This window comes from Bison bison, unplaced genomic scaffold (genome assembly GCF_000754665.1).
Source record: "Bison bison bison isolate TAMUID 2011002044 unplaced genomic scaffold, Bison_UMD1.0 scf7180017864386, whole genome shotgun sequence".
NCBI lineage: Eukaryota > Metazoa > Chordata > Mammalia > Artiodactyla > Bovidae > Bison > Bison bison.
The window spans coordinates 1,303,303-1,315,242 of NW_011494958.1; the positions used below are offsets into that span (position 1 = coordinate 1,303,303).

The window sequence follows — 11,940 nt, forward strand, 5'->3', positions numbered from 1 at the left end:
CTCAGATATGCAGATGACACCACCCTTATGGCAGAAAGTGAAGAGGAACTAAAGAGCCTCTTGATGAAAGTGAAAGTGTAGAGTGGAAAAGTTGGCTTGAAGCTCAACATTCAGAAAATGAAGATCATGGCATCCGGTCCCATCACTTCATGGGAAATAGATGGGGAAACAGTGGAAACAGTGTCAGACTTTATTTTTCTGGGCTCCAAAATCACTGCAGATGGTGACTGCAGCCATGAAATTAAAAGACGCTTACTCCTTGGAAGGAAAGTTATGACCAACCTAGATAGCATATTCAAAAGCAGAGACATTACTTGGCCAACAAAGGTCCGTCTAGTCAAGGCTATGGTTTTTCCTGTGGTCATGTATGGATGTGAGAGTTGGACTGTGAAGAAGGCTGAGCACCGAAGAATTGATGCTTTTGAACTGTGGTGTTGGAGAAGACTCTTGAGAGTCCCTTGGACTGCAAGGAGATCCAACCAGTCCATTCTGAAGGAGATCAGCCCTGAGATTTCTTTGGAAGGAATGATGCTGAAGCTGAAACTGCAGTACTTTGGCCACCTCATGCGAAGAGTTGACTCATTGGAAAAGACTCTGATGCTGGGAGAGATTGGGGGCAGGAGGAGAAGGGGACGACAGAGGATGAGATGGCTGGATTGCATCACTGACTCGATGGACGTGATTCTGAATGAACTCCGGGAGTTGGTGATGGACAGGGAGGCCTGGCGTGCTGTGATTCATGGGGTCGCAAAGAGTCGGACACGACTGAGCGACTGAACTGAACTGAACATCTGGGGAAGTGAGGTGAGGGGTATACAGGAACTCTTGGTACTGTTTGTACCTTTTGTATCGATCTAACAGATGAGGTGGCCAGAGAGAGACCTGGAGGAGGCAGGAAAGGCTGGACCAAGCATCTCCTGTCCCTGCTGGGTGGAGCAGAGAGAGGAACTCAGCTCAGGGAAAGGGCAGCAGCCACAGCAGGCCTGCTGGAAGCATCTAGAGAAGGTGTGGGCCCACGGCCAGAGGGTGACGTCATCTCGCTTTCCTGTTTGTTCTTTCTGTCACGGTATCTACAGGGCATCATAAAACTGTGTGATCTTCAGAGTGACCCTACCTCCGCCCCAGTTTTCTTTCCCCTTTTTCTCTTTCATATTTTATGCCCAATTTAGATAAAATTACCTAAAAGTTGGGGAAATTCTATGGCATATAATGTCAAGAACAATCATATAAGAAAGTGAACTTCTGAAGTGGGTGCACACCCTATCCGGGGGGTGTGGGGGGTGTGTGTTTCTGTCTGTCTTCTTTGAATACTAGACAAGCAATGCTACTTTGTAACTATCACAGTCTGTCCAATACCCCTCAAGAGTGTCTGTCTTTGAGGACTCTTCAAGCCCATTTGGTGACTTGGTGGACTTCTGCAATGCTAGTAACAGTAACATTTGTGGCATGCTTACTGTAGTTAGGCACCTGGCCAGGTGCTCCCATGTATATTTTATTTAATTGTGCAGGGAACACAGGCATATTATCTCCATCTTAAAAATAAGGAAATTCAGGCTTAGAAGGCTTAAGTGTTTTGCGCAAATCACACAGGAGCTAAGCGGTATGGGTCAGATAAGTATTTTACTGTTGTCAATTAAGACATCTTATTTGTGTTCCTGAGAATTAAAATATTTCCAGTTGTCTCAAGATGAAGCCTGCTGCTCGGATACAAAAACTAAGAAAACCTCTGTATCATTTCCAAAGAATACTAACAATTTAGAGCCATGGTTGTGTAATGTTTTTCTCTGTAAACAGTACATTCATCAGTCACCAAAGGGCAATTGGCCTCCATGAGATGGAAATAATACAGGCCTGACCTCTTCCTCTTAGATAAGGCCTCCAGGACCAATTAGGTGACAGCTGGACTTCACCCCTCGGGGTAAAGGGCTAAAGGACCATGATGAAACCAGCTCTGTTGTCAAAGGTATTTCTGGCATCGTGCCTTTTCTAGATGGCATCCAGATAACTTAAAAGGGAAGATTTCAAGCTTTTCACCATTTCTGAAATAGTTTTCCATGTGTTAAACTGTCAGGGGAGTGTCTCTCTGTTTTTCCTGTCCTGTCATTGGCCTTGGGTTCTTCTCTGGCCTGGTTCATCTCTGGTTGAAAATGTCAACTTCCAGCTTGTAATGTGGCGACGTGTTCTAGGGCCCATCTTGTAAGTGAGTCAGTTTCTTTCTTTGTTTCTTAATGCTGAAGAATTTGTTTCTCGTTTTAATGAGTAGATTGCCGCAGGGGCTTTCTCATTTTACCAGCATGTGCACGATTTCTCTACAGGCAGTGGTCTCGTTGGTGCCCTTCATCACACACATGCTTTTAAAACTCGCCTAACAGAATAATTATAACAGCGAGGCCAAAGTGTTAGTCACTCAGTTGTGTCTGACTCTGTGACCCCATGGACTATAACCCACCAGGCTTCTGTGTCCATGGAATTCTCTAGACAAGAATACTGCAGTGGGTTACTGTTCCCTTCTCCATGGGATCTTCCAGAGCCAGGGATCAAACCCGGGTCTCCTGCATTGCAGGCAGATTCTTTACCATCTGAGCCACCAGGAAGGACAGAAGGACCACTTTGCACTGCATGGATTTTCTGTCTGTGCAGTAACTCCATGAAAACAGTATTGCCTAAACCTGTGCAAAAACTCCTTGCTTAGTCCAGATTCTGAGAGATTTATGTTTTCTTTGACTGTGTTGGGTGATTGACTTACCATGAAAGGAACCCTGGAGAATGAGCAGGGAAGGGACAGGCTCTTACAGGAGTGAGAGCCCAGGTGGCCTAGGAATCGCTCCTAACCTGTAGTAAATACAGGGAGAAGTACAGGATGGAAGCTGGAGACCCCCACTCCCCCCACGAGTGTGCGGTGGTAGAGGGGTCGCGAGAACTCTTGATGCAGTGTTGACATGCGTGTCCTTCAGAAAAGAAGTATTCCATGAGTCTTTATGCCAAGTAAATGCTTCCCCACGAGCCCCGGCCAGTTCACTCAACACAGAGCCCTTCGTGTGAGAGATGGCTTTATGAACCAGCTGCTCCCCACAGCTGCAGGCTGACGTCACCTGGGGCCCGGCCTGCCCCGCAGCCCCGCTCCCCCGGGGGCTTTCTTCCACTTTCCCCTTCCTTCCCTCCTGTCCTCTTTCACCTCACCCACAGAGGCCAACAAAGTTAAACACTATTTAAGCTTTTTTTTTTTTTTAAAGAGGAAACACCCTGTTCAGCCACCAATGTGAGAAGATTTCCATCTATTTTATTTTTAAGTTAAACAGACTGACAGTCATCTGATGACAAGCAGATGTGTTGAAATCCAGCAGGTGTTACTGCTAACTTCCCCACAGAAGCTCTTCTAGTTTTTGGTCCACATAGACATTTTATCTCAGATACAAGCATTCAGATGAGCTAGAATTTTTGTTTTGTTTTCTTTTGTATTTTGCTGATACGTGAAATCCCAAGGGAATTAAGTCAAAAGGTGTAAAATCAAGAGTTCTGCTAGAAAAGCTATTCTTGATGCCTTTGTTGACAGCTTGCAGTTTAGGTTTCTGTTTCCTACTTTCATGTGAAGAACCTGGAATTCACACAAGGAGGCTTGTGGCCCTATAATTTGATTTGTATGATTTTGGAAAGGCAGCAGAAATGACTATTGGATTGGCCAACAAGTCTGTGTTGGTTTTTCCATAAGATCTTACCAAAAAGCCAAATGAGCTTTTTGGCCAACTCAGCTTTTAGTTCTTTGGCTCACATTTGTCTCCCTGAATCACTTCTTTGTCCTTTGATAATTAGCGATCTGAGAAGGGCGTTCTGTAGCAATTAGCATGACCATTATCTTTTCGTAAATTCTTTTAAAGAAAAAAACCACTTCCCAAATTTAGTCCCAAGGCATGATTGTCAGTGATGTCAATGGTCTATATAGTCTGATCTCCATCTACCTTTTTGACTCTTCTCTCCAACTTTTCTGCCTCGCCAATGTTCTAGCTCCCGAGGGGCACTGTGCAGCCTCATCATTGCTCATGTGGAATAGTTTTCACCCTTAATATCGTTAGTAGTTCTCACTTTGTTTTTGCTATTCCTGTTTCCTTTCCCCTTCAGTAAATATTTGTGGGCTTACTTGAATTTTTAGGGTTCTCTTTAGCAGACAGTATGCCTGTCATTGAAAGGTTCCCTAGTGGCCCAGTGGTAAAGAACCCACCTGTCAATGCAGAAGATGCAAGAGACATGGGTGTGATCTCTGAGTCGGGAAGATTCCCAGGAGGAGGAAATGACAACCCACTCCACTATTCTTGCCTGGAAAATTCCAGGGACAGAGGAACCTGGTGAGCTACAGACCATGGGGTCGCAAAGGGTCAGACGGGACTGAGAACACACACATGCTTGTCATTATTTCAGCATGACTTATTTTACCTCTGGAGGAATACTGATGTGGGACAAGGGCTAGAATTTCTACTGCCATGTGGCATATTCCCAAGAAAACAAGTCTACATGATTGTCCAAAATTCATCCCAGGAGCCAGCCAATTTCCCTTTACTTAGGTAGAATAATCATTGATGTAAACCTCCTTTTCTCCATGAAATAATCTTTTTCCTTCCACTACTCCAGAAATACATATTCCTTACCAAAATAGAGGTAAGGGTTACTTTATAACAGACTTATCAGTACCTGTTTTGTAAGAGTCTGTGGGCACTCTGGGATGTGAAGAATGTACATCCTCCTTAAGGGTACGGTAGCACATCTTTCCCCGTATCTAGTAGGGAAAGGAAGGCTGGAAAAGTCCAAACTTCCCGTGAAATGATTTTTTAAACTTTTTATTGGAGTAGAGATGACTAGTTACCTGTTTGATATTTGGTAGTGTATATGTGTTAATCCCAATCTCCAAATGTATCTCCTTTCCTCCAAGTAACCAAAAATTTGTTTTCTGTATCTATGACTCTGCTTCTAGTTTGTAAATATTTGTACCCCTCCCGTTTTTTTTTTAGATCCACATATAAGTGATATTACATGATGTTTGTCTTTCTGTGTCTGGCTTCCCTCAGTATGACAATGTCTAGGTCCATCCAGGTTGCTGCAAATGGTTTTGTTCTTTTTAACTGCTGAGTAATATTCCATTCTATATATATACCACAGCTTCTTTATCCACTCCTCTGTCAGAGGATACTTAGGCTGCTTCTGTGTGTGGATACTGTAAATAGTGCTGCAGTGAACACTGGGCTGTGTGTATCTTTTTGAATTATGGTTTTCCCTGGGTATATTCTGGGTCATATGGTAGTAATATTTTTAGGGTTTTTTTTTTGTTTTTTTTTTTTGTTTTTTTAAGAAATATCCATACAGTTCTGTATGGTGGTTGTACCATTTTACATTCTCATCAACAGTGTAGGAGGTTCCCTTTTCTCCACACCCTCTCTAGCATTTACTGTCTGCAGATTTTTTGATGATGGCCATTCTGACTGGTGTGAGGTGATACCTCATGGAAAACTAAGATCATGGCATCTGGTCCCATTCCCATCGCTTCATGGCAAATAGATGGAGAAACAATGGAAAGAGTGAGAGACTTTATTTTGGGGGGCTCCAAAATCACTGCAGATGGTGACTGCAGCCATGAAATTAAAAGATGCTTGCTCCTTGTAAGAAAAGCTATGACCAACCTAGACAGCATATTAAAAAGTAGAGACATTACTTTTCCAACAAAGGTCCATCTAGTCAAAGCTATGGTTTTTCCAGTAGTCATGTATGGATGTGAGAGTTGGACTATGAAGAAAGCTGAGTGCCGAAAAATTGGTGCTTTTGAACTGTGGTGTTGGAGAAGACTCTTGAGAGTCCCTTGGACTGCAAGGAGATCGAACCAGTCCATCCTAAAGGAAATCAGTCCTGGGTGTTCACTGGAAGGACTGATGTTGAAGCTGAAACTCCAATACTTTGGCTACCTGATGCAAAGAGCTGACTCATTTGAAAAGACCCTGATGCTGGGAAAGATTGAGGGCAGGAGGAGAAGGGGACGACAGAGGATGAGATGGTTGGGTGGCATTACCCACTCAATGGACATGAGTTTGAGTAAGCTCTAGGAGTTGGTGATGGACAAGGAGGCCTGGTGTGCTGCAGTCCATGGGGTCACAAAGAGTCAGACACAACTGAGCGACTGAACTGAACTGAATAATTAGTGATGTTGAGCATCTTTTCATGTGTGTGTTGGCCATCTGTATGTTTTCTTTGGAGAAATGTCTATTTGACTCTTCTGCCTATGTTTTGATTGGGTTCACTTGATATTGAACTGCATGAGCTATTTCTGTATTTTGGAGATTAACCCCTTATTAGTTGCTTTGTTTGCAAATGTTTTCTCCCATTTCTTTCAGGATTTATTATAGCATGTGTGGCTATTTATTCATGTGCAAGTTCTGCAAGGTACTGTTAATAATTCTGTTCTGGGTAGTGGTAGTGAAAGGTTAGAATGACCTGATTTTAAATTACGTTTATCAAATTACTTTGCCTGTTTAAAATGTTAACCTTTCAATTTATTCACATTGTAGTGTAGCTTTTCAATGTGTTTTCTCTAAGGTTTTTATGTTCTGATGATTTGTGTTCCATATAATCTTTTATTTTTCATAATGAGTCTAAATTGGCTCCAATCAGATACAAACTTAAAGTCTGTTTCTTCTTTGTGGTCTTACCGTCTCTGTTTCTTCTCTGTCTCAGCTGCCTCCCCTAGGGGCTGGCCTTAGACACCTCAGCCAATCAGAGCCTCTTCTCCTTGAGGCCCGTGCACTGATTGGTCACCACACGTAAGGGTGCTCTTCACTTGGGAACCTGGCTCTGCCCAAGGACTTCTCTTACTGCTTGATAGACAGTTGGCCTTTTGCTGCCAGAGACCATTTCCTCGCCTTCCCTTCACTTTACCCTTCACTTCTGCACTGTTATGGTTGAGAATCTGGTCCCGAGAATTGAGTACTGCTTTCCGAGTCATCACAGCTGTGTGTGAATGTTACGAATGTAGGCCGTTTAGCAGGCTGAGTGTCATCTTCCCTTTCCTTTTTCCATCTCTTTTCAGTCACCGTTTCAACCACCTGTGAGAAGTTAGAAAAAGCCAGGAATGAGTTGCAAATAGCTTATGAAGGATTTGTCCAGAAGCTAAACCAGCAGCACCAGACTGATCTAACAGAGCTGGAGAATCGGCTTAAAGAATTTTACACCGGGGAATGTGAAAAGCTTCAGAACATCTACATAGAAGAAGCAGAGAAATACAAAACTCAATTGCAGGAGCAGGTTTGTACTTTTCGAACCTGAGCGTGTGCTTGGCCATTGCTGTTAATTTGAATTCTAACTGTTGTCTGATGAGGGTCTTCCTCTGATGACCTTCTCTTTGTTGGATGTCCCTTGATGAATTTCATTATGATTTAAATAAATGAAACAATTTTTAAAGTAAATTTTTATGATCAAAGCAATGTATGTATGTTGAGTGAAAGACTGAAAGAAAAAAGATAGAATTTAAACAACCCTTTAAAATTTTTTTAATTGAAATATAGCTGTATAAGATTATATAAGTTACAGAATTACAATATAGTGATTCACAATTTTTAAAGGTTGAAAGTGAAAGTTAGTCACTTAGTCATGAGTGACCCCATGGACATGTAGCCCACCAGGCTCATCCATGGGATTCTGCAGGCAATAATACTGGAGTGGGTTGCCATTTTCTTCTCCAGGGGATCTTCCCAACAACCCAGGGATCAAACCTAGGTCTCCTGCATTGTGGGCAGACTCTTTACTGACTGAGCCACCAGGGAAGCCACTATATAAGTTACAGAATTACAATATCAGATCAGATCAGTCGCTCAGTCTTGTCCGACTCTTTGCGACCCCATGAATCACAGCACGCCAGGCCTCCCTGTCCATCACCAACTCCCGAAGTTCACCAAGACTCACGTCCACTGAGTCAGTGATGCCATCCAGCCATCTCATCCTCTGTCGTCCCCTTCTCCTCCTGCCCCCAATCCCTCCCAGCATCAGAGTCTTTTCCAATGAGTCAACTCTTCACATGAGGTGGCTGAAGTACTGCAGTTTCAGCTTTAGCATCATTCCTTCCAAAGAAATCCCAGGGCTGATCTCCTATAGTGATTCATAATTTTTAAAGGTTGTACTCCAGTTATAGTAGTGTTAGTCGCTCAATCGTGTCCGACTTTTTGCGACCCCATGGACTGTGGCCCGCCAGGCTCCTCTATCCATTGGATTCTCCAGGCAAGAATACTGCAGTGGATGGCCATTGCCTTCTCCATACGATCCTCCTGACCCAGGGCTCGAACCCAGATCTCCTGTATCACAGGCAGATTCTTTACCAAAGAGCTATAAGGAAGTCCATACTCCTGTTACAGTTATTATAAAATCCTGGCTATACAGAAGAGTCACAGAAGTAGACGACAAACATAGTTACCAAGAGGGGTGGGGGAAGGAGGGTGGATGAACTGGAAGATTGGGATTCACAATTTTTAAAGATTATAACTGTGTTTATAGTTATTATGAAGTAGTGACCGCATTCCCCATGTTATATAATATATCCTTGTAGCTTATCTTATACCTAACAGTTTGTGCCTCTTATTCCCCTGCTCCTATATTACCTCTCTCCCTTCCCTCTCCGCACTGGTTACCACTAGTTTGTTTTCCATATCTGTGAGTCTATTTCTTTTTTTGTTAAAGTCCCTAGTTTACTGTAATTTTTAGATTCCACATATAAGTGACATTATAAAGTATTTGTCTTTATTTCACTTAGCATAACATACCTTCCAAGGCCATTCATGTTGCTGCAAATGAAAAATTTCATTCTTTTTTTAATGCTTCCATGGTATTGCATTGTTCGTATGTATATATACACACACAGATGTACATATACATACATACATATAATACACACACCCCACATTTTCTTGATCTATTCATCTGTTGATGCACATTTTGGTTGCTCTCATGTCTTGGCATTTATAAATAGGATGAATGTCTGAACTGCTGCTATGAACACTGGGTGCATAGATCTTTTCAAATTAATGTTTTTGGAGGGTTTTTTTCAGATATATTTAAAAAAATAAAACATCCCTTTATCCTACTACATAGAAATAATCCCTTTGTAAGCATTCTGGTACTGCTAAAACATTGGTTTGCATTTCTTCTTTTCTTGTTTAGTAACTTGTGTTTTTCACTTCATAGTACATCCTAAACCTCTCTTTAATTTCCTTGCTCCCTTTTAAAATCAAGTTTTCATTTCAGCTTTACATGTGCCTGGTAGCCCTTTAGACTTGAATGCAAGCTAATGTGTCACATCTCCTAATGTTGCCGCCTATTATTCATTCACCTTAGGACTTGATTTTATTGGTAAAACTGTTGTTTTGGTTTTTTCTTACAGTTTGACAACTTAAATGCTACCCACGAAACCTCTAAGTTGAAAATTGAAGCAAGCCACTCCGAGAAAATAGAATTGCTAAAGAAGGCCTATGAAAACTCCCTTTCAGGCAAGAATGCTTTTTCTCTATTAAAATAGAATAAGAGCTCATGGAACAGCGTGGTGTGTTTCCACACAGAAATGATTCATAACTTCCCCTCCAGAGAATGCCCCGTGGTGTTCGGTTTTGGAGGGTTTCTTGGTTTCTTTTTGCATTGTTTATTGGGAGTGGCACATGCCCTTTCCCCTAAGGAGGCAGATAAGAGTTTTGTTTTGTTTTTAATAAATGCCAGTCTTTTAGGAAAGAGAGTGAACTTTTAAGGAACTTTATGGCTTTTTTGGTAGTAGCTGTGCTTGACCACTTCAGATCCTAGGAAGGATCTGTGAGTTTACACCCTGCCCGCAGTGAAGGGCCCACACCAGGCACTTCTGTACACTGGACTGTTGGGAAAAGTAGATGGCACTTGCTGGATAAAAAAATCATTTATTTCATCATGATTAGAAGAGGCGAAGTAAAAGGAAAAGAATACACACCGAGGAAACCAGAATTGAAAGAGACACGTGTACACCAGTGTTCATCACAGCACTGTTTATAATAGCCAGGACATGGAGGCAACCTAGATGTCCATCGGCAGACGAATGGATAAGAAAGCTGTGGTACATATACACAATGGAGTATTACTCAGCCATTAAAAAGAATACATTTGAATCAGTTCTAGTGAGGTGGATGAAACTGGAGCCTATTATACAGAGTGAAGTAAGCCAGAAAGAAAAATACCAATACAGTATACTAATGCATATATATGGAATTTAGAAAGATGGTAACGATGACCCTACATGTGAGACAGCAAAAGAGACACAGATGTATAGAACAGTCTTTTGGACTCTGTGGGAGAGGGCTAGGGCAGGATGATATGGGAGAATGGCATTGAAACACATATATTATCACATGTGAAATGAATCACCAGTCCAGGTTCGATGCATGAGACAGGGTGCTCAGGGCTGGTGCACTGGGATGACCCAGAGGGATGGGATGGGGAGGGAGGTGGGGGGGCGGTTCAGGATGGGGAACACATGTACACCCATGGCTGATTCATGTCAATGTATGGCGAAACCACTACAATATTGTAAAGTAATTAGCCTCCAATTAAAATAAATAAATTTTATAAAAAGAAATTATCAAAACTGAAAAAAAAAAGAAAAGAATAAGAAGCCATTTTTTTTTTTAACACAACATAAGTGCCCATGTAGCTAAAGCTCTTGCCCTGAACCTGTTGCATCTACAGAGAAACATCTGGACATGTGGTGGGAACTGGCCCTGCGAGCTTTGTCAGGGCCTTCTCACCAGAAAAACAGATGTGTTGTATGAGGTCAGCGATGAGAACATGTGGAGTGACTGACCCAGGGTAGATGTTAGTGAACACTGGTTTTCTTGCTTTCTGTTGGAGATGGGTTTACTTTGAGGCTTCTCTCTGGTTCATAAAGAGCAACTAGAACAGAGCACAGAGACTCAGCCCGGGAATCTGAAGGCATGCTCTACATTCCCTGAGGTCTTCTGGCCTCTCTGAGCCTCTATGTTCTCATCCATAAAATGGGAATTAGCTGCCCTACTCACCTCACAGGCTAATTTGAGACCAAGTAGCTTGATTTATACAAAAGTACCGTACAAATGTAAAGTAACATAAGTACAGTGCCTCATAGTCAACTCGCATATCCCCTGCTTTAATGAATGTAGAATGCAGTGATCTCATAGGGTGGTATTGACTCAAAAATCACTTCTTTCAGAAATCAAGAAAAGCCATGAAATGGAAAAGAAATCCCTCGAGGATCTGCTTTACGAGAAGCAGGAATCACTAGAGGTAGGTAATCTCAGTCTCTAACACACACACACCTGGTCATCAACCTTGAGGCTTGTGTGGTTTCGGTATGTTTCTGTGCACACATCTGCCACATTTCTGCTGCCGGCTTGTTTACTCATGTTCCACATTTCATTGTTTGTGTTTCAGAAACAAATCAGTGATCTGAAGAGTGAAAATGACACTTTAAATGAAAAGTTGAAATCAGAAGAGCAGAAAAGAATATCAAGAGAGAAAGCAAATTTAGTAAGTCATGTATGCTCTCCTATCACTATTGAATTTTCCTTCTGTTCAACTGTCTCTTAGAGTCAATTAAGTATTCAGCAGCTAGAGAAATAGTATGGGTTTGGAGTCTTTTTCATAGCCTGCAGTATGCTTTTTCAACTGTATACAGTGGCTTCTTTGGTTACTAGTGGGTCTTTTTTTTTTAATTCTAAAAACTGGCATAACAGATGAAATCCAATATATTGCTAGTGATCTATGCTAATACCTTCAGGAAGATAGGAAAAGTCTCAATTAGGGTCAGAGTTCTTTATGTGAAGACTTCACTTTTTAAAAAAATTAACTTGCTATATTGGGATATAATTTATATACCACAATAGTCATTCTTTAAAAAAAAAAAAAAAAAAAGATCAGCAGTTCACA

The 11,940-nt window shown here is 41.8% G+C and overlaps 1 protein-coding gene across 1 annotated transcript in view; it reads left to right on the forward strand.

Annotated features, from left to right (window-relative positions):
* Positions 1-11,940, forward strand: part of MTUS1 (microtubule associated tumor suppressor 1) — a 67,160-nt gene that overhangs the window by 49,177 nt on the left and 6,043 nt on the right. The window contains 4 exon segments of the mRNA XM_010858369.1: positions 7,064-7,278; positions 9,404-9,509; positions 11,225-11,298; positions 11,446-11,541. Of these exon segments, the coding sequence (XP_010856671.1) occupies positions 7,064-7,278; positions 9,404-9,509; positions 11,225-11,298; positions 11,446-11,541 (491 nt within the window).